The following is a 21,046-nucleotide window of genomic DNA, read 5'->3' as shown; positions in this document are numbered from 1 at the left end:
TTGTCCGATTCCGTTTCGTGGCCTTACTTCGAAAGTGGAAATTTTCAACCTAGGTGTATAAAATCGCCAGATACGGCGGTTCTCAGAAATCACGCGAGAAAATAAGAGCCGTGAGCTTTGGAGCTCGCAGCAATCATTATTTGTGCGAACGTGAGCCCAAAACCTGTTCGGACCGCCGCGAACAGCGAGGAGAAAGAAGCGACTGGAGATAAATCGCCGGAATGAAAATATTGGAAATACAGCGCGCGTTGCCGAAGAATAATCGATCTGGACCGCAACGGGTTTCTTTCGTCCTCGAAGCCCGCGGACAAACAACGAGATTAATTCCAGCCCCCCCTCCCCTCCTCGCGACGGGATCGAAAAAAATAGGCGCGCGACAGTTGTTGAAAAAACTATTTATCAGAAGGAAACCACTGACAAATTTATCAAAAAGTTTATCGCGCCTGCGTTTCTTGAAAATGATCGATTCACATCGGCGTTAAATATTGTTTGGATATATTGTTGGTAAACATAGAAGTATGAAATATGTGATCCTTTTTTTGCGCGTATCGCTCTGGGGAACGAAAGATAACAAAAAGTGAAACTATGAAATGCGGCGACGAACGATTGAAATTTATGATTCACGTCTCATCCGTTTTATATCTGTATGACTAAGACGTTAATACTCGCGGCGTGACGAGGAAGCGAATCCTTCACGGCACGAAAGGCAAATGTATGTCTTCAAGGCGAGGGATAACTCACGCGAGACGCAAAACACGTTTTTGTTTCGCGTTTCTATTTGAAAAGTTAGGCAGTTCAGCTAGATAGCAGAATTCATTGACTTCTCTCCCGACCACCTGGCGCAAAAAAGACATCTGCTTCATTTCTATTCATGCCCATTATACGTATACTGCCGTGCTATAAATCTCTACGAAAAATATGCAAATTTATTGGTGTGTATAATGTTAAAATTATTACTTCAATATTATTCTACATGAATATCAACGTCACTAATGGATATCTAAATAACGCGTATCTGCTTCGGGCACTTATACGTGCGACATATGTAAGTAGAACTGGATGACTCCTTACATTCGCACACAGAGAACGGAACGTACTTAATTAAATAGCGAAGCGTTTGATGACGCCTCTTTTCTCAAACTGTCGTCGTCTAATTACGAAATGCAGAAAATTATAGTTTCTCTTTCGCGCGGCGCTTTTAATTAATAGTGCCGTCTAAGGTGAACTAACGCCAAAAGAAATATATATTTATATTAAATACGTGATATATATCAGTTATCCTCCACTTTCGCAAAGTTGTTAAATTTTTAATTTCCGTTTTTATACGGTGTGATTTAAAGGCGTTCTTGGAGATTAATTGCTCAACTTCGTTCTGACGATTTTCAACGGGGATATCACGACCACCTGTGCACTTTAATCTGTCTTCTATACCCCTTCTTATCTCAACCATTCAGAGCCAGCCGTGCATATACATATCTATGCGCTGCAGCTTCGGTTTCAGAATTATTTTATTAACGGTTTTTTATTTATGGGCAGCATTATTCATTCAAACGTTTCTCAGAAATATCTTCCCTCGATTACGACGCAATTGTTTATCATTTTCCTACGAATTGTTTGTCGAAAGTAGACGCTAAAATATTCAAGTGTGTCTCGTTCAAACTCAAACGACAAACGAATAAATGCATAATTAATTGCTCGCGAACACTCCGGAAAGTTTCACGCGAGAAAACATTTTCGACTGCACGAGTTTATCAAATTTCCGTCGAATTGCCATAACAAATTCTCGGCGAAGGAGGCAAGCGCATTCTTAAAGGAACGAGGAACAAAAGAAGTAGATTTTAGCGGCGACGTGACTACTTTGTTGCCAATTTACTCTGTAAGTCCGCGAAGTGAGCGAACGGGCGTACAGAGTGAAGGAGTGTACATTCGTAGTAATCAGCGCTAGAGAAATGTCTCGACTTTTCTCGGGCGGCGCGATTAATTCTAATAAACCCCGCCGACAAAATGATTCCTCGCGACGCTCGCGGGCCATCGGTTCTGCTAACGTGTTGATTGCCTTATTACAAAAATGAATTTCTCCGACTTGCCGACGCTGTACACTCTGACGGTCCGGATGTCGGCCGGATAATGAGATTAATGACAGTCCCTCCCTTCCAGGGCGCGCTTCAGATTATAAATTCGACCGAGTTAGTTGCAACGCCTCGAACGGAAAAGGAGAGGAGAGGGGCCGAACTTTCGACCGCTGCTCCGTAATAAACGGGTTTAATTATTCGAACTTAAGTAATCGCATTCTCTTTCGTGAACGGGGCGCGAGAGACGGACTGATTAGATGGGAAACGGAAATGCCTGCGAGCTCTTGCGATTTTAACTATTTATCGCTCGGATTATATAATACGTGAAGCATGTACCGCAATTTTCGGATGGAAGTTCGTGGTTAATATAACGCCGGCTGCTACATACCTCGACATACCTAGCTCGATCGTGTGTTCTCAGGGTTATTTTGAGACGAAAAGTTAGAGCCTTTAATCCGCACCGGTTGCCCCGCAACACACGTTTTAAAGTTGACGCTGAAATCCATTTTGACAAACTTAAAATCTGGGTCGAGGACTCTCTCGTCCTCGTATATATAATTTTATACAATTATATATACATAAACTAGAAAGATATCTTAATCGCTTTAGATTAAGGAAGACAGAAACTAATCGCGTCCTTACGTTGAATATTTCATCGATTTATTCCAGGTTTTTTTTTATAGCGATCACTCGACGCCAGAGAAACGCGTCATTTTATTTTATAATTTCGCAGATTTTTCCAGCCTCGGCGAACAATTTAATGTACAATATATTTCTCCTTAATTCAGATGTGAGTTAATCGGTTAGATGAATGATAGACAGCTACCGTGGAAAGTTTTAGAGAAATTACTGTTAACTTCTGTGAAATTTCACAGGGATTTCGATCCGCCGCTGCAGAAGCGCGATACGGAGTCACGGAAAGAGCGAGTCGGTGAAGAACGAGTTAAATCAGACGTTCGAAAACCGATAATCAAGGTTGCACGCTGCAATTCACGCTGAGCTTAATTAACGGCGAGTCACTTCACGAGTTCAACTTGTCACTAAGGATTTATTTAGTCGGAATCGAGTCGGCTCTTCTTTCATCATCGAGAGCTCGCATCGCGGTGTTATCAGTTTGCGGAATAACTGTTTATTGACGATGATATTTTAGCCGCACGTATCTTAATTAATACGGCACGCAATTCATTAAGAGCATTATAAAATCTCAACAATGACAGTTTCGAAAGCAAATATCCTTTCTACATTCTTGTACGAAATTTGCATTTCGAATCGCAGAAATGAAAACCTGTCACCGTCTCAAAGAAATGCAATCGTGAACTCAGCGACGATAAAATTGACTTTATGGATTTCCTCAAATGATCGCAATTAAGTGCCGTCGACGGCAGCGGTCGGCTGTGAATTTTTTCAGGTTCACTGAAGTCCGCGCACACGACCTTGGGCGGACATGTGCTAAATCAGAGTCACCCTGCTCCCGTATGAGCAGCACTCCCCACTGCACCGACTGGTTCATTAACAATTACATGGACACCCATGGCACAGGTGGCACGGCGATATATAAAGTCGCGCGGAATCGGCGTGGCCGGCTATTAGTTCGGCTCGCTCCACCGACCGGTTCGCAGGCGGTTTCCGATTCCCCCGGAACGTCGATATCTCCCGCCCGATCGTAAATCGGCCGATTTAATCGGCCGATTGGCCCAACACGTGCCCGAGTGAACGACTTCGGGGTCGCTTGTACGTTTCACTCGGATCCTTCCGCTTGCCGCACCGCCACTTCCTCCTCGCCCAGTCGCTGAGATTTAAAGGAGACCAGACCTTAATTGCCGAGATCGCTACGGTACCCCGAACCAGGTCTTCCCGTTACATCGCGCTTCGAGGCTTACGGAAGCTCCTCACGTCTGTCACGATGGTGTCTACCGAGAGGAATGCCGGCCTCCTCCTAATGACTGTCGCGTGTCTTCTGGTGAATCACGGCGAGGCGACTTGCATCGGAAAGACCATGCTGAGTGAGTACAATGTCTAAACAAACTTCTTGAGACTTTGATTAATTAGACGTAGCGCAATTTCCATACTAATTGGCGGTGAATGGGCGTGTAGCAATTCAGAATCGATTTGTGCTTAGCGAAAATGTTGAGAGGGCGAGAGAAAGATCGTTATTCGAGAAATTTCTCGTTATTCGAGATCTTTGTTGTTAATTTAAATGAAAGTTCTAGCGATATAATGTTAATCTAAAATTGCAAAACAGGTAATGCTCCATTGTTTGCTTACATCTCTGAAATTCTCCTTTCTCTGCTATAGCTGCTAAAGAAAAGTGAATTTCGCCTATTTTCCCGTCATTTTCGCCAAGTGCAGCTCAGCAATTTTTTATGAAGATTTCAATGGCTTCAAGAAGAACAAAAAGTCAGCGGAAAACCATATTTTTAAACAGAGATTTGTTTAGTAAAGAGAATGTTACTTTAATTTACTAATCTATTTTTTGGGGCATAATTCGCGTTAATTTTATAACCTATGATCGATAACAATAATTATCGATTAATCAAATTACCAAAAACGTTGCTAATCAATACGTAATAATTTACAAAATTAATTCCTACTTAATCCTTCAACGGCTGAGCATTTTTTGCACCTTTTAAATGTCACAACTTTTACTCATTATACAGTCGATTCAGAAACAATATATAACAGATTTGACAAGTCATTGTCGGTGATAATAAAAAAACGAAATACGACGATGGAGTTGAATAATTCAGCGTAAAACTCATCGCGAGAAACATTACTTACGGCGACACGAACATCGTCCCATGATTAATCGTCGTTGCTTTAATCAATTCCCAAAATTCAGCTTCCGACCACGCAAGCAAGCAGAGAAGTTAAATGAGCCTGTATATTATTATCCGAAATTAAACGCCAGGTTTCTATTTTATTCCAATGTTATCGGGCATTTCACCACCGAAATGGCTCGTTCGCGCGCTTCAACCTCGCGGGCGAGGTATCTTTCCTCAAAGACTCGAATAATTCTCGCCAGGAAGTTCGGTGCAGTTCCCCGGCTCGTCCATCAGCCTCCAGACAACATTCATCAGATAAGAACGCGGCGGGGTATGAATCGCGCGAATTAATTCTTCCCGCCGTGTCGCGAAACGACTTTACATCGCGAGCCTCGGCAGAGAGATATGGTTCAACGATTTATAATTAATGAGAGAGCGAGTAAGGACGATACCGGGGCGTGGGACGGGGACGGAAGAATCGCGACCGAAGGTCTGTATTACGGGCTTCATGCGACATTTCGTTAGCGTTTTGCCTTGAGCGCAGTCATCGCGGCACCGATATTACATGCAAATACAAGCATCGCGCGGAAAAATAAATTAAAAGGAGACATTTTGCGCGAAAATTTTTTTCCACGCAGAACTTTCTTGTTGCACGCTGGCTTTGTTTACTCTGACTTAACATTATATTCACGGTGGATAAGTTTCCTCATTTTTTTTTTTTTCGTATTATTACAATAATTATTATTATACTCGTTAGCAAGCAAAATGTTACGGAAATATTTTAAACGAATATTTTTTCGGGTCATTATTTCAATCATAATAACGAAAAAATTGAGAGATAACAGCATGCTGAACAAAACTGCACAAAAACTGGTAAAATATAATATAAACTTCAAGAACGAAAGAAAAAAAAAAACTAATACATTATCGCAAACCTAATATTTATCGAGCAAACTTTATTTTTCATCGGAAAGAAAACGCGTAAAAGCGAGCACCGAGCGGAACGACGGTCTGGAGTCTAAGCAGAAATAGCTGATAGAGAGCTATTTATTTAGCGCGCCGCGAGTCCTTTCCCACGAAATTCATTTAACTGCGAGCTACAGGCAGGATGGAGTTAGCAGGTGTCGGCCGAATTGCATCGTTACGCGCTCGGTACCAAGCCCATCTCATTTCCGGCGCAAAAAAGAAACTGACGTTTTCAGTCATAGCTGGGACGGCCGTCAACCAAGTGCGGATGTTATTCGAGTTTGTTTCGCCTTTTCAATGGACAGCAAACGAGCGGGCGATGCGCGGGCCGCGTCGGCTCGAATGACGATTAATTGGCGTGCAACGGCAACGAGGGAAAACTCCCATTCGCGCCGACGGTGTCGTCTCGTGTCCTTTTAATGATCTGCTCATTATCCAACTGTCGCGAGCGGCACGCAAGCCTTCTGCTGTTAGAGCAAATAAATCAGTCATAACGAATGCTGAAAGAGAGAGAGAGAGAGAGAGAGAGAGAGAGAGAGAGAAAATGAATTTACGCGACGAAAAATTCCCGACGGTTTCTTGACACAGATACGCTGGTTAAACTTCCATTCCAGCGTAGAGCCTAATTATCCAATTAAAATGAAAGTTCATTAAAATTGAAAGGCTTACACAAAGAAACGATTGTACTTTCTAGGTGAAGCCTTCATTTCTGACATTTTATTTTTGATTATAATAATTGCGATTTTATACATATTTAAATGTTCGCTTAAACCTGTCTGAATGTTTATGTCAACTTGATATATTTCATTCGTCGATAGGTTAAAAGAATACGTTTTAATTATTCAGAAGCAAAAAAAAAAAAAAACCCATCCGATCAATTTCGAATACGTAATTCGTCAAAATTATTTCGCGCCGGAATACACAGCGCGATACTATTTAGATGTATGTACCTATCAATCGCAGCGCGATGCTCTTTCGTCCGCGAGTGAGCGCCAATCGAATAAATTTGAATCTTTTTAGGCGGGGCACGCGTGTGATCACGCGGACGGAGAGACTGCTCCGTCCGGTCGAGACAGAAATCGATTTCAGGAATAAATTGGCGGGCGTCTCTTCGCGTGCAGAAATTATTCGACATTCGTATTCGGCAGAATCTCCTTCGCCAGAAATAGAACCCGATGACTGCCGTAAATTCAAATCGCCGATCATTATCGAGAGTACCGCGGAATACGGGCTATATTTACGGGGAATCTCCATGTTAATGACGCAATCCGGTTTAAAAATAATTAACTGTTTATAGCGCGTATAACTGTAAAGCGTGGGATTCTCTCTTGACTTAATAATCGACAAAAAATCGCTTTCGGGCAAAGTAATGCATTACTCGGCAGTCGTTTGCAGAATAGATCTGCATGAAAGTGAGCCACGGAAAGAGAGGGAGTGAATAGTAGTAAATGTGACAGCGCAGAGTATATTCAAAGGCAACAGTTCAAATATTTCTATCACCGCAAGTGATCGTTAATTAAGAATATTAGAATTACAAATTTACGCAATTTATTCACACAGTAAAGCCTACCGTAAGCTGCCATTTGTACAAAAAGACAAGATAAATCCAGGATCAAATATGTATATTGGAGAAACAAATTGGGGAATGTTGATTGAAACATTAACGGGCGAAATCTTTTATACTTCCCGCTGCCGTAATGGCCAGTGAGAATTTTTTTAAAGCACGCTCATTACCTAAAGGCGCTCCGATGCGCCGTGATACACATCGCGCGAGCCGCTTAGGCGAACTCCGCGGCGGGGCTGAAGCCGACAGCCTCCACTTACCTCATTAAGCCGGCAGCGGAGGACGCGAAGGGCGGCGCGGGGATCGGAGTCTCCCGCAAGATAGATTGAAAGTACCCGGAGGATGCGGCGACCGGTGACCGGCGGGATCCCCCTGTGTCACGGCAGATAATAATTAACTCGGGCGAGCTTACGCCGGGACGCGCCGAGAAACGACCGTTCGTATTACCGATGCAAAACTTGCGACCTCGCCACCTCGTCTATTTCACAAAGGCCGCGCAATTACTCGCCTTTCTCGTTCTTCTCCCTGTGATCAAGGGACCGGCGCTACCGCTGCGGTGCTCACGCGGAGGGAAAGTGATTAAGTCCCCGTAGCCACCGCAGAACAGAATATCCCGGGGATCTCTTCGTGCGGCGCGACTTGAACAATAAGTGCTCCTTGAACTTCGGAATAATGTATAAGTAACACGTAATTCAGCTCATTCCCGCGTTCGCGAGGAATAAAAGTTAATTCGCTTTGGTTCTTCTTAACGTGCTCGATGGTGCGCCCGATCGTCGAGAATTTCCGCGTCTTTCCTGGACGTTTCTTATCTATGCGAAAACGCGTTAATCGCAAAAATCGAAATCACAACGGAGACTTGAGCCAATTAACATGTAAATTTCTTAGATGTCAAATGTACAGATGCTACACATAATAATGTAATTTATACGCAAAGTCTACTTTACGTGGTGGCATCTTTTATATGCAAATTAAAACGGTTGTGTATACATAAATACATACGCCGTGCAGGATGATCCATTTTAATATACATAAAATATATCTTTTACACCTATATTATTATACGTATGTACACATCCAAGATGATGATGTATGACGCATCTAAGATGGAAGACAGATGATGCAACACGGCCGTTAAATGAGAAATACTCTTGTAAAAAATAAAGAAATATAATTTAATAAGGTTCTTATATTCAAATTATGATTTATGTGTAATGTTACACTTTTAATTAATGCAAATAAAAATGCAAAGAAGAATTGCTTTTCTGCAATTCTATGTTTATGAATACGCTTGATGAAAAGTGATGAGTGAAAATTCCTTAGAATTCATTCCAGATGCGCGAATCGCGCGCAAATTCGAATAAATATCCTCGCGTTTTCCGCGTGAACATTTTCAGGACACTTTCTCCCTAATTATAGATCCGTTAAGCGAATCCGCCTGCGGGCTGCAAACGACATAACAAAGCGAGCAAAAGGAGCGCCATCAGTTCCACTCCAATGACAAGTTAAACTTGGGAGACGGGAATTGCTCGATGCCGCCAACGGGGAAAGACAAGGGGAACATAGCTAAACCAACTTCCGCGGAAAGTTTTTCGGGAAGCTGTACAATCTGCAGCGTAAAGAGCAGCGCGGAGACAGAGAGAAACGGAGGGAAAAAATCCGCGGCGAAAAGTTTCGGAATGATGAAAGACCGCCTGGGAAGTCAAACCAAACGCGTGCTCTCAGCGTAAATCATCGACTCCTGTGGGGGGGAAAAAAAATCCCCTTAAATGTATATCATTCAGTCCCGACGACAGTCTGTAATTCTCCGCTTTGTCGTGCGCAGCGGGAGCGGTCCGATCTATTGTCATAACACGCTCCTCTAATGATGGATAGCGCGGCGATATAGAGACACAAAATATATTTGCCGCAGAAAGCAGCGGAGCTGAAGGCACGTATCGTGTTACAGGATCCGGCGGTATATCGTGTGAGGAGAAACAGATTATCCTGGACGAGCACAATCGATTGAGGCAACTAGTGGCGCTGGGGCAGATACACGGTCAACCTAGCGCGGCGAATATGATGGAGATGGTAAGCTGAGACGTTTCACCTTATTTCCTGGAGATTCGCGCAGCTTTGTCCGAAGTCCCGAATAAATGTACGTACGCTTTCCCTACAACGCGATCGACGCGCACGGAATAATAATATTTAAAGAGCGTGTGACACGCAGAGCGCCGTGAGAGATCGTTCTCTCGATTGTATCACGGCTCTCATTTCGCGGTGTGCATGTGACGGGAATATCGTTCTTGTTCCGCCGGATGTTTTATATTCGTCCGTGTGAGAAAAAAAAACACACCCTCGCGCGAGAAGCTCGCGCTAATCTGCATGGCGAGCCGCGTGACAAGTTAGCCGAAGTTAGGATGGGGTTTTACAACTCGGTAATGCTTCGCAGATGCATCGCGCCGCGCGATTAACACGATGTGTAAGTTACTAATTGCTGTTATAGATATGGGACGATGAGCTCGCCGCGATGGCGCAAAGATGGGCGGATCGTTGCGCCGAGTCGCATGACAGTCTAAGGAATGTCCGTAAGTGAAACCTCATTAGCAATTTATTTTTGCAAACAAACACGGTGGTGTCGCGTGGCGCAACGATAACATGATACAACATTATAATATTCCATGCTGGAAGCGTTTGCTTCTTTTATGAAGATTAAAAATTATAAAAAGCGGCATGTAACAGTAAAATTGCATTAAAAACAAGTAGTACTTTAGTATTTTATGTATATAATAGAAAATTTAATCGATTAGCAAGATAAAATGAGCAATCTAAAGCATGCAAATATGTACATGTGTAAGTAGAAAAGCTGTGAAAATGATCAAAATAATATATATTAAAACGAAAACAATTCAAATTATACTTTGATTTATTAAATTTTTATGAAGTATTTTAATCTAGTTTATGCGTTCACAATTCAATCAAATATAATTAGATTGATTAAAGTATGAAACCATAATTTTAATTACATAGATTTGATTGAATTGTGAAACCATGTCTGAGAATATTAAATAATAAAATTATTCTACAAACTTTTAAAAATATTAAACTTTGAAAAATTAAACGAAAATGTTTGAAAATATGAATTTTATCAAAATTATATAAACTAATTTCTTTAATAATAATCAAACAACGAAACAATTGTTAATAAAATTCCGATTATGATGTTGCTCTCGTTATCAAAAAGTTAGTTATATGGATGCAGAATGCTTATTATTTATTGATGTAATATTCGAAAATAAATGTCATCCGCTCGCGTAATAATCTCAACAAGAACCATGCAGATTGCAGCAACGTTTATATTGCAGATAGTCATAGTTACAAACCATATTACGTTGATTTTATTGAGTGTCTCATAACTCACGCGCAGCAGTTGCTGCTTGATTGAGCTTTCAAAGCACCCTCCAATCTCGATATCTCTTTTACCTTTCATTAACGTATTCCACGCGAGAGTAATATTTTTTTCCTCTCCCATGAGAGAGGGAGAGAGAGAGAGAGAGAGTGCTCCAAAAAGATAAAATCTAACCGGCGTATGTATTTTATACATCAGCGTTAACGAGAGCTTCTTTTATTTAAAAACGAGTCGCGACAGTTTTATAACATCGAGTTACCGTTGGAAATATTATCGTACAGTTATTAAACGGATAATTGAGCTGCTCAATGGCAATCGATATATTGGAGTGGACATAAAACGAAGTTTAATGGTCACGATGTGATGTTATCGCGATCTTTTGTCCTTTCAATACATACATTAATTCTGGGACATCAAAGAGAGAGAGACGCGCCTTTTTTTATAATATAAATTTCAAAATATGCGTCGAAGGTATTAATGGATTAGAGTGATTTTAATGTTTCATAATTCTACGCGAAATTTTAAACTTTTTAACGAGCGACGTTAAAGATAGGTTTTTTTTTTTTTTTTTTTTTTTCAAACAAGAGTAACTCTATGGAAACATTTTATAAAATCGACAAAAAGTGGAAGCTGCAATAAATATGTTTTCTCGTTCGTCTCGCTTCCGCGGCTGTTAACAAAACAAGCGGCATGCTTCACAAGAGTTTTGCGATTTAATACAGTTCTCGTCCGGCGAGCACGTTCATGATTGATCAAAGATTTGCGATTGTAGGTAGATTTGCAGTGGGGCAGAACATGGCTCGTTCGTGGACGACCAGGCCCCCGGGACCTTACGATGGCGAACCGAATTGGAGACGGCAAATTTCCGGCTGGTTCAACGAGGTGCAATACTATCATTCTGGGTATAGCAGAACCACCGGACACTACACACAGGTTTGTAACGGAAGTGGGCGAAGTCGGAAAAATCAAAGCGCCAGAAAATTGTTATGCTCGCCTCTCCATTTGTATTATTCATCCAACTCACTCGATTTTTGTTTCAAACACGTGGAGCGTTTCAATGTACAACGTATGTCAATATAATATTTGTGCGCACGCATAAATCGCTAGCGATTGAAAAAATAGAATACCAATTTCTTAATGCGACGTACTTAAAGTTGCGATTGTGTGAATTTCTCTCAAGAGTGACGCAACGTTAAAGATCGATTTCATTCGTAGGTCAGTTTGGTCAGTCAGTTGGAAAGATTCGCGATTTACAAACCCGATCGGTCCCCACAAACAGTTAATTCTTATTCTATTAACTCGTTCGATGAATTTTCACGAGGTCATCATCTGCGAAAGGAATTTTTTAGCACGACAAGTTTGTCGTCCGGAAGAAGGCTTGCTTTATTAAAATCTTGTCATACTATTGGAAACACGCGTGACGCAGAAGACACTTAAATCGAACTTTAAATTTCTACTTTCCACCTCGAGAAAAATAACATCTTGTTATTTACGGGATTTCAGTTTGGATAAAAGCTCTTTAAACGTTTGTATCTAACAGCATTATCGATGTTTCAACATTTTTATCAAGGAGAACTCGATTCGAAACTAGTTAAAGAAACTGTTATCAAAATGTTATCCGATAGAGATGGCATTCCACTTAACGCTTGAAAGATTTTAAAACGCCTCTGCCGAGCTGCATGTCCCAAGGAAGCGTATTCACAGGTATTCAAAGCGTAATCGGTTCCACTCGCGAGCTTCTTTCACGTTCACGCGCGAGCAATTTGCGAGTCTTTAAGAAGCGGGAAACATTCTGAATTAATTCCAGTTGGTGTGGGGCGACACTTTCCTGCTGGGATGCGGATATTCGTTCTACTACGACCCGGCTCGCGGCTACACCAAGAATTACGTATGCAACTACGGGCCGAGGTAAGAATCCCATCTTTGAAGAAGAAGCCCATCTCCTTCGTCCGTATTTCGTTTCTTTCGGCATTAGAGTATGGAAATGCGGACAATTGCGTCGAAAGGCGTATTGCGGAATTAGATTTTTTTACTGAAATGCTTCCCCAAGAAACTTCATAATTTCCGCGGTTTATTTGATGAATACGAATGAACACTCCTATGTAGCCGTAATTCTGTTTTCCGCAAATGGACTCCGTTTTCCGCGAATGAACAATGCGGATTTTTACACACTCGGAAAAAGAAGAAAAAAAAGGGGAATGTAAAGGGAAAAAGAAAACGCGAAGAAGAGCGGAGCGGAAAGAAAGGAAAGAAGTTTGTAATGGACGTTTCTCTAAATCAATTGGAGTGACACATTTAGATTCGCGAGAAATATAATAGACGAAATCATTTAAGCAAATGAATTTAATTTGATTTATCCGGAGAGTTTATCTGTGTCATTGTAAATATAGATGTATAGATTTTTAAACGTTTCCGATTATTTCTATTTTATGATACCTTATATTTTGAGACCGGAAATCATAACGATTTCCAATTGTTAAAAGTACAAAATGTCTGACTTTTTCAGTAGATTGTTATTTACGTTTTCTCAGATCAGAGTTACATTGTAGGCATTAAGATTCAATGCTCCGAAAGGTGAGAGGTGCTCTTTTCACACACATGCGAGGAATCGCATGACAAAAAATCTGACGCTGCGGTATTTCGTTTCAGCGGAAACGTACTCGGCTTTCAACCGTACAAGTCGGGTCAGCCGTCATGTGGCAATTACGGAATGTCTTACAGCAACCGATATTCTGGATTATGCTGTTAGTATCACAATCAGCCTTATTATTTATTTAGCTTTAGCATTATCAATATTAATATCATATCGCGGCATTTCTCTAAAAAGTATATGAAAATTTTGATTTCACATTAACAACTTTTTTTAGAATCTTTCTTGTTGCAACGTAGATTAATGTAACACGATTTTACCTTCGATTTTCTGTAGAATTAACAAAATTTATCCAACTATCTTTCCTTTAAATAAATAATTTGACTTCCTGTCGGAAAAACAGCGGCGAAGGAAATATCACGCTGAAATTTCTTTCTCATTTAAATAATTTCCTTCGCACGGCCGTCTTTTCAGCCGCGCAACATGTACGTGTAATGTAATGTATATTAATGAGCATTACGTGATTACAGCCCGTGGAAGTTATTATCACCTAGGAGCTCTATGTGTGTACGGATAGTGCACGTGGGTATACACAAAGTACACTTGCAAGTTTTGAGACGTACCGAAATAGCAGTGCAGTTTGCGCGTCCACCGCTTCCTTCGCTGCGACAATGAACGCCAATGATGACGATCAATTCTCATTAATGGGACAATCGGCTACTGCGTCACGCAAATTGCAATTGATAGTTTTTCATTAATTAGGAAACACGCACGGAAAGTCGCTTCGCCGCGCATTATATCAATTTGTACACATAACGACGCGGCGAATTATCATTATTCGCCGTGGCGAATATTCCTGTAGCAATATTGGATTAATCAGATGTGGCCAAGGCCGTCGAGAGCAGGTTCGGGTTCCGGTAAAAAAAAAAAAAAAAAAAAACCTTTTCTATCCCTCTTCTCTCTCCACCCATTTTACGCCAAAGGTGAGCTGACTGGAGATCTTTATGCAAAATTTATATTCATAAGCGAGAAGAAAGCACTATACAAATGAAACATGACACACATTTATTTTTATTTCTTTCAAGGAAAAGGAAACATTTATTCTTAAAGAACACGTGCGTGGAAATTCCCTGGAATTTTGTGACATTAACGGATTACTCACCAAAAACTATCGATCGAAACAATAATAACCTGGTGTTGAACCCTCAGTCATTTGGGATTTGCCCGATCGCCGACCTCCATTTCGTTTTTCCTTTCTTTTAATATTTCACTTTCCCTTCTTTTGTGATTTTATTTCAATTCTTTTGAAAGGAACGATATAGGGAAAATAAAATGGGAAAATTATATGTGTAATTTATAAGGTACACTTTATGTATTATTCAGCTCTGAAAACAAGCAAATTTTTCTAACACAACTGCACCGCGTCAGCTCCCGTCGAGAGATACATATCGAGAAGATACCGTTTAAGAGATAAAGAATAGAATTCAGATATCTTCTTTATCTATTTTTATTCTAGTTCAATCCGTCTAGTCTATTTATAGTCCGTAGAAATTAGTAATTAAGTCGATAGAAGAATAACCATTGGCTAGTGTTTAATTAATCGCTCGCGCAAGTAGAGTGTAAGTTCAACTTCTTTTACTAGTATGTGTAATTCATGTGTAAATAATTGAACATACACAATACATCTCAATGCAAATGGTTATTTTTATTTTTACTGTTGTACATCCACGTAAGTGACCGAAATAAAGAAGCAACGTCAAATTATTCTTAATTAATATATTTATGCCTTTTAAACAATTTCTTCCCGTTTTGTCACTCGACACATTGTCATCTTCACATCATTTGACACACTATCGTCTTTTACGAAGTGCAGCTAAAAATTTCGCATATAAAGAAAGAAGAAATTCTTTTCGACGTAAATAATAATCTTATAACTTTATGCGTATGGTTTATATACGATAAAATTAGAGGTCGTAGTTCTCACCGCTAATGTATCGATTTTGAATTCGTTGTTTTGCACGGAATGGCAAATTCAGTTTTATGCTACATTATGCTGAAACGAACTTCTCAATTTGCTCTGTCATGAACTTGATTGTACCCTGCTAGCGAAACGTGAAATACATAATGCACTTTGAGATATCGTATCGCTCCATTTTCCTCGATGCAAACACCACTTGTTGATTAACAGCAGCGGCACGCGCGGCAAAGATTACTAATTCTATTTCTTCTCCTTGAGGAATCTGCAGCGCGAGAAAAGATTTCTCGCTTTCAACCCACATTATATCGGAACCGCAGTGCCTGAACGGAATTTAATATTGATACGACACGGCGTGACCGCTAATTAGACGCGCATGTTGGCAATAAAATATTCATCTCCAATGCAATTTTAATTGGGCGAACTCGCTGATCCTACTTTATAACATAATACGATTTATGTACATCTGAACGTTTAAATCGCCGAAACCGTAATTTAAAGCTTGACCGATTCCGCGCTCGTTACGTTTAATTAAAACACGAGCTTTGAGAATTGCAAATAGAAACATATTTCGACATAATGAGCTTCCGTATTTTTTTCTCATTGGACCAGAGTGTCCCGCCTTCCCTTTTACGCCTTAATATTTTAATGATTCGATCGTCAAAGCAAGAATATGTAATGCGTGGCATCTTCGGGATTAATTCGCCAAAAAATATGCACTTTATCATTATATAATGCGCACGGAATATCCTATGCCGTCGCCATTGCATGTCTGCCACAAAGGCAAAATGTGATGAAGCATCAATCATGAATGCCGTTAGTTGCAGACGATAAAAGTGCAATACAGATTTTGCGCTCGATAAATCGTTCGAAAATCGATTTCTATTATAAGACCACCCACTGTTGCGCTGATAAAAATTGACGAGCGCTGGAGTATCCTGTAGAAAAGCAAAATTACTCCGCCGAGACCATTTTTCGGAAGCAGATAAAAATAATTAATGTCTTTAATATCTTTTTCACAAGTGCGCATCTCCGACAGATTTCATTAAACGGCCCGGAGAAATGACTTCGTCGCGTGTTAGCGAGCTGCATAATGGACACAAGTGTATTCTTCGCGCGAAGCGCCAAACAGTCGGTTGCAAACAGCCATTTAAGTTGGACACATTTAAATACCTAGCGCAATTCTGTTTTGTAAGTCTTGTTATTCCCAGAATACATGCGCATCCGAAATGCGAAGGCGTGGAATTATCAGGTAAATAGCATACTTATGCATTATTTGCATATATTTTCAGGAAAGCTGCCTCTTCAACTCTTCGTTACAATAGTTCATTAATTATTATTATAGTATAATTTTATATTTTCTTTCTTGTTTCTTTAAAGCACGCTTGATACCAAGTTTATGGATTTATTACGGCATTAATTAAACTTTAATGTCTTGTAGTTGCATAACTACTTAGAATAGGATGTTTGCATACATGTGTTTGTGTGTGTTTGCGTAGCAACTTTTGTAACCGCTCATGTAATGTTGCGGTGACACGTGAAAGATACATTGTGTAGTGCGGTGCGCTGCACAATGAGCAAGCCTGTTATTAATAAAGCATAATGCGTCCACATAATAATCACGCGAACGTATCATGTGCATATCAAATGGAGTGGAAAAAACGTATTCGACGACAGATGACAGGGTTTCATCGTCCGCGCTAACATCTTCAAATTATCGTGTTTCAGAAAATGAGGACATAACGTGTGACATCATACGCGACATTCTCGACACCCACAACAGAATACGTCAATCTATCGCCGAGGGATCAATTAATGCTCAACCACCTGCCGCCAATATGCGCGAACTGGTACGTCTCGATAAAGTATAATCTGCCTTGTTCACGTTACTAGACACATGATATCCTTGATGTTTCCTACATGCGATGCATGAAAGCGTCAAACAATTTCCATAATTTTTGTATTGAACAATTGAAAACTTTTACATCAAATCAGTTATATTATTTCCAGCGAAATCACAGTGACGATCGTTCGGACGAAACTGTGAAAAGTTATTATATATAACATCATTGTTAATAATTAATCGAAGTAGAGCAAAAGTATATTACTTATATAATTATGCAATTAAAAAATATAATTTATTTATTTCTCATATAATAATTCTCTCATAAAATTTTTATATATAATTCGAAAATTAGAAACTTACTAATTCATACAGATTACCTTTTTCTATTAAGTACTGAAAGTAGACTTGTATTTATTGAATCATATATTGCAAAGAGAGTTGTAAATCATTCTAAGAAAAATACAAAAATTCAAGATTAATGAGTATCCTCAGTTAGGAACACATCTGTAAAATTTCAATCAACTAGCACGAAACGTGCGTAATGTATAACTGTATGGAGATTAATCGTCGCTGCGGATAACCGACGTTTCATCAATTAATGAAACCGTTGCACAACGCTGCTGAGATTAAATATCATATACTTTCCTAAATATTTACATGATGCAAATCGCACACACGTCAATAAGATTACGTAAATTTGTATTTATAGTATTGGGACCGTGAACTCGCATCCGGTGCGCAAAACTGGGCGAATCAATGCACATTCGCTCATAACGACGCGAAGGATAGGAAAGTCGGTACGTATGCAGCCTGATATTGAATGAATAAATGTATAAAATTCTTGCTCGTGCAAAATAAATTAGTTATCAGTCTCCTCCGCGTTAGGCTCCTTGTGCACACTCGTGTCCCTCGCGTCTCTCAAGTGTCGCATAAAGGATGTTAATTTACTCGGACAACGCGGTGCAGTTTCAGGCTCGGGTGCTAATTATCGAAAGACACAATATACGAGATTGGATACAGCGTCTTTTCCACCTTCGCTGAATTTATAGGACCGCAATACAATTCGCGGAAAGATTTAAACAAGTCATAAAACGCCGCGTCGTCCCGCGCCCCTCGCGTGTCACGCGTCGTAAGATACGAGACAGTTCGCGCATTTAAATTTTAATCGATCGCGACTGGTTCGCGTTCGCACACACACACTGACTTTTAAGGAACCTGCTGACCATCCTGTCTCGTATAATGTAAGTTTATTGCTAACAATTTGATTGCCCGCTGGCGGCCAGCTAATTGAATATTCGTCCTGCGGTGTAAAAAGAAGCGCACGTGAACGTTTTATGTGCGCTTCCTTCCTTCCTCTGCAAAATTGTACAACTATCGAAGACTCGAAAGTGACACGCTAACTTGTGAAAAAAAATATCCGTATTAAGATTAACAAGATGGATAAAGAAACAAATAAGCAAAGGCTATTTACGTAAACGTGAACAAGTTAAAAATAACAAAATTTTATCTTCAAGAAATGATAAAGAAATGAAGACTTAAATATGTAATTATAAAGCACGGATCTTAAAAAGTGAGAAGTTTTTTCATAAATTAAATTTCAGAGAGTTGCGGATAAATATAAAACTTTATTTTTTCTTCAATTTAACATAATCCTATTTTGTTCGAATTTTAGAGAATTTAGTTAAAGATATTTAATACCGAAAGTTCGAACATATCGCGAAGTTATCGGATCCTCGGATATCTCTACTGGGGATAAATCGATTCTAAATTTATGTGAAATTTGATTCTGTGGAAATTGGACTTCCTATATTGGGGTAAAGTCACACAAGAACTTCATCTTTCAGCCTTAATGCCTTTGAACGAGAATACTCAAAACGACTCCACGTCGTCGTCGGCATCGCTAAGTAAATTTCTCTCTCTCATTGCTGACATCATATAATGAATGCATTTATTATTATTGTCTCTTTTAAAGTAAAATTTTGTTACTATATATAAGATCTGACTCGGCCTGAAATAAAAAACGTTTACATTTGATAAATTAATAAGATTATTTGTAGAAAATTCTTTTTCTTCTCATGTCAGAGAGATTCGAAGTCGGCCAAAATATCGGTTTAACGAGGATAAGAGGAAAGAGCCACAATAATACGAAAATCGAATTTCCCAAGCAGATATACGAATGGTTTGACGAGCACAAAGCCTGCCGGTTCGGCCCTATCAACAAAGTAACACAAGTAGCTGGCCATTATACACAGGTGAAGTAAAGAAAGAGAAATAATAAAAAGAAGTTATTATATTAGAACATATAACTCGATATTTTTGCTACTGCGCATTTTATATTATTTTATCGCAATTAAAGTCACTTGCCTATTGAAAAATAGATGTACATAATGCGGAAAAATATTTATATCTATATCACTGAAATAATTCGTCGATTGAAATTCGATAAGACATTTCAAATGATAAAATATCAAGTATCAGTCTTAGCTTAAGCAAATTGCAAGAATTCCAAAGGGAAGTCTCAAAGCTATTATTTCCGCTTTTACAGCTCGTCTGGGCAAATACTTATCTAGTCGGATGCGGATATTCGCAATATCAAATGCCGAATAATACGACTTATCGATATTATATTTGCCATTATGGACCCACGTGAGTATCGACATTTCTCTTCAATATATATTTTCGAGTTTGCAGAACAAACATCAGAAAATTAAAAGCGTTATTAGCGTTATTAGAAGGAGAAACCAATCGATACATCTTTTATTTATATCATCACGCCAGAGTGGCATGGCATCATATCTATTGCAATATATCTACGTGATGCATTTTAGCAATACTATTTTTAAAAAATAAAATAAATCGATATATTATGTTAAAAACTGTGATAATTATAATGAATTCTTGAAGAAAAATTAACTTTACAGAAATATGCACGTAGTTCTGTGAATATTACGTTTGAAATGAGAGACTTAATTTTCTATTACTAATACATGTTATCTTATCACAACATTCTATACTAATCATAACGTTCTATTCATTAATTACAGCGGCAACGTAATTGATGAAAAGCCGTACATAGTTGGCAATCGTAGTTGTGATCCCTTTTTAAAAACTTCGGATAAATATCCTAATCTTTGCAGTGCGTAAAAAAAAAATCAGTATTAAGATAAAAATTATTCGTAGAAAAAAATTGCGGAACTCAAAATTAATATAATTCAACAGGTCTCCAGGATGCATCAGTGATTTGTCTTAAGAACGATGTCAAAAAAATTCATGGCGACAACAAACTCACGCCTGTCGGAAGTAGTCGGAGATTTTTGAATAATATTCGCGATAACATACGACAGATTAGGCGTAATATTATGCATAACAAGGCAAAGAAAAATAAATCCGCACACACAAAGTGCAAAGTTATTTCCATCAAGGATATTCTGCAGTACAATAAGATTGTAATATTGTTCTGAGTTCGACTAACTAATTATCATAACATTGCGTAATGTATTTCTGTTTAATAATATTTCAATTATTAATATCCAGAGTTTGAAACAATAACAGGCGTGTGCTCTATGTTCTGACAGTCTCGTTAAAACTTGTCTTCAATACAATTTCATTCTATTATGCGAATGTAAGACTGATAAGATTTAACTTTGCGCACGACTCTTAATTAAATTGACATGTATTAAATTGACATGTAAAAAAAAATTGATGTATATAAGTTAAGAAAACTGTTCTAAGTTTAGAAATTAGATTTAAATACACGATTTTAAAAAGTTGTTAATTTTTTTAAAAACTACATTTTCATTTTCATTAAAAATCTTGAAGTTATCGAGGAAAAAGACGAAAAAATATTTGCAGAAAGAGTGAGTATCGAAAGTCAAAAGATTAAAAG

The 21,046-nt window shown here is 39.1% G+C and overlaps 2 protein-coding genes across 2 annotated transcripts; both read left to right on the top strand.

Moving 5' to 3' along the window:
- The first annotated feature begins 1,560 nt into the window (after window positions 1–1,560).
- LOC105676610 (venom allergen 5-like) lies at window positions 1,561–14,326 on the top strand. Its single transcript, XM_012374649.2, has 7 exons — window positions 1,561–4,075; window positions 9,310–9,431; window positions 9,847–9,928; window positions 11,522–11,682; window positions 12,557–12,657; window positions 13,399–13,493; window positions 13,870–14,326. Exons 1-7 carry the CDS (start codon window positions 3,976–3,978, stop codon window positions 13,914–13,916), a joined length of 708 nt encoding a protein of 235 aa, XP_012230072.1. The 5' UTR covers window positions 1,561–3,975; the 3' UTR covers window positions 13,917–14,326.
- An 898-nt stretch (window positions 14,327–15,224) lies between these two features.
- On the top strand, window positions 15,225–20,935 carry LOC105676609 (serotriflin-like). Its single transcript, XM_012374645.2, has 8 exons — window positions 15,225–16,566; window positions 17,043–17,164; window positions 17,870–17,957; window positions 19,005–19,064; window positions 19,243–19,412; window positions 19,706–19,806; window positions 20,205–20,296; window positions 20,380–20,935. Exons 1-8 carry the CDS (start codon window positions 16,377–16,379, stop codon window positions 20,619–20,621), a joined length of 1,065 nt encoding a protein of 354 aa, XP_012230068.2. The 5' UTR covers window positions 15,225–16,376; the 3' UTR covers window positions 20,622–20,935.
- The last annotated feature ends 111 nt before the right edge of the window (window positions 20,936–21,046 follow it).

Source organism: Linepithema humile, chromosome 3, assembly GCF_040581485.1.
Source record: "Linepithema humile isolate Giens D197 chromosome 3, Lhum_UNIL_v1.0, whole genome shotgun sequence".
NCBI lineage: Eukaryota > Metazoa > Arthropoda > Insecta > Hymenoptera > Formicidae > Linepithema > Linepithema humile.
Note: the sequence above shows the minus strand (reverse complement) of the source record. Positions and strands in the feature narration are given on the sequence as shown.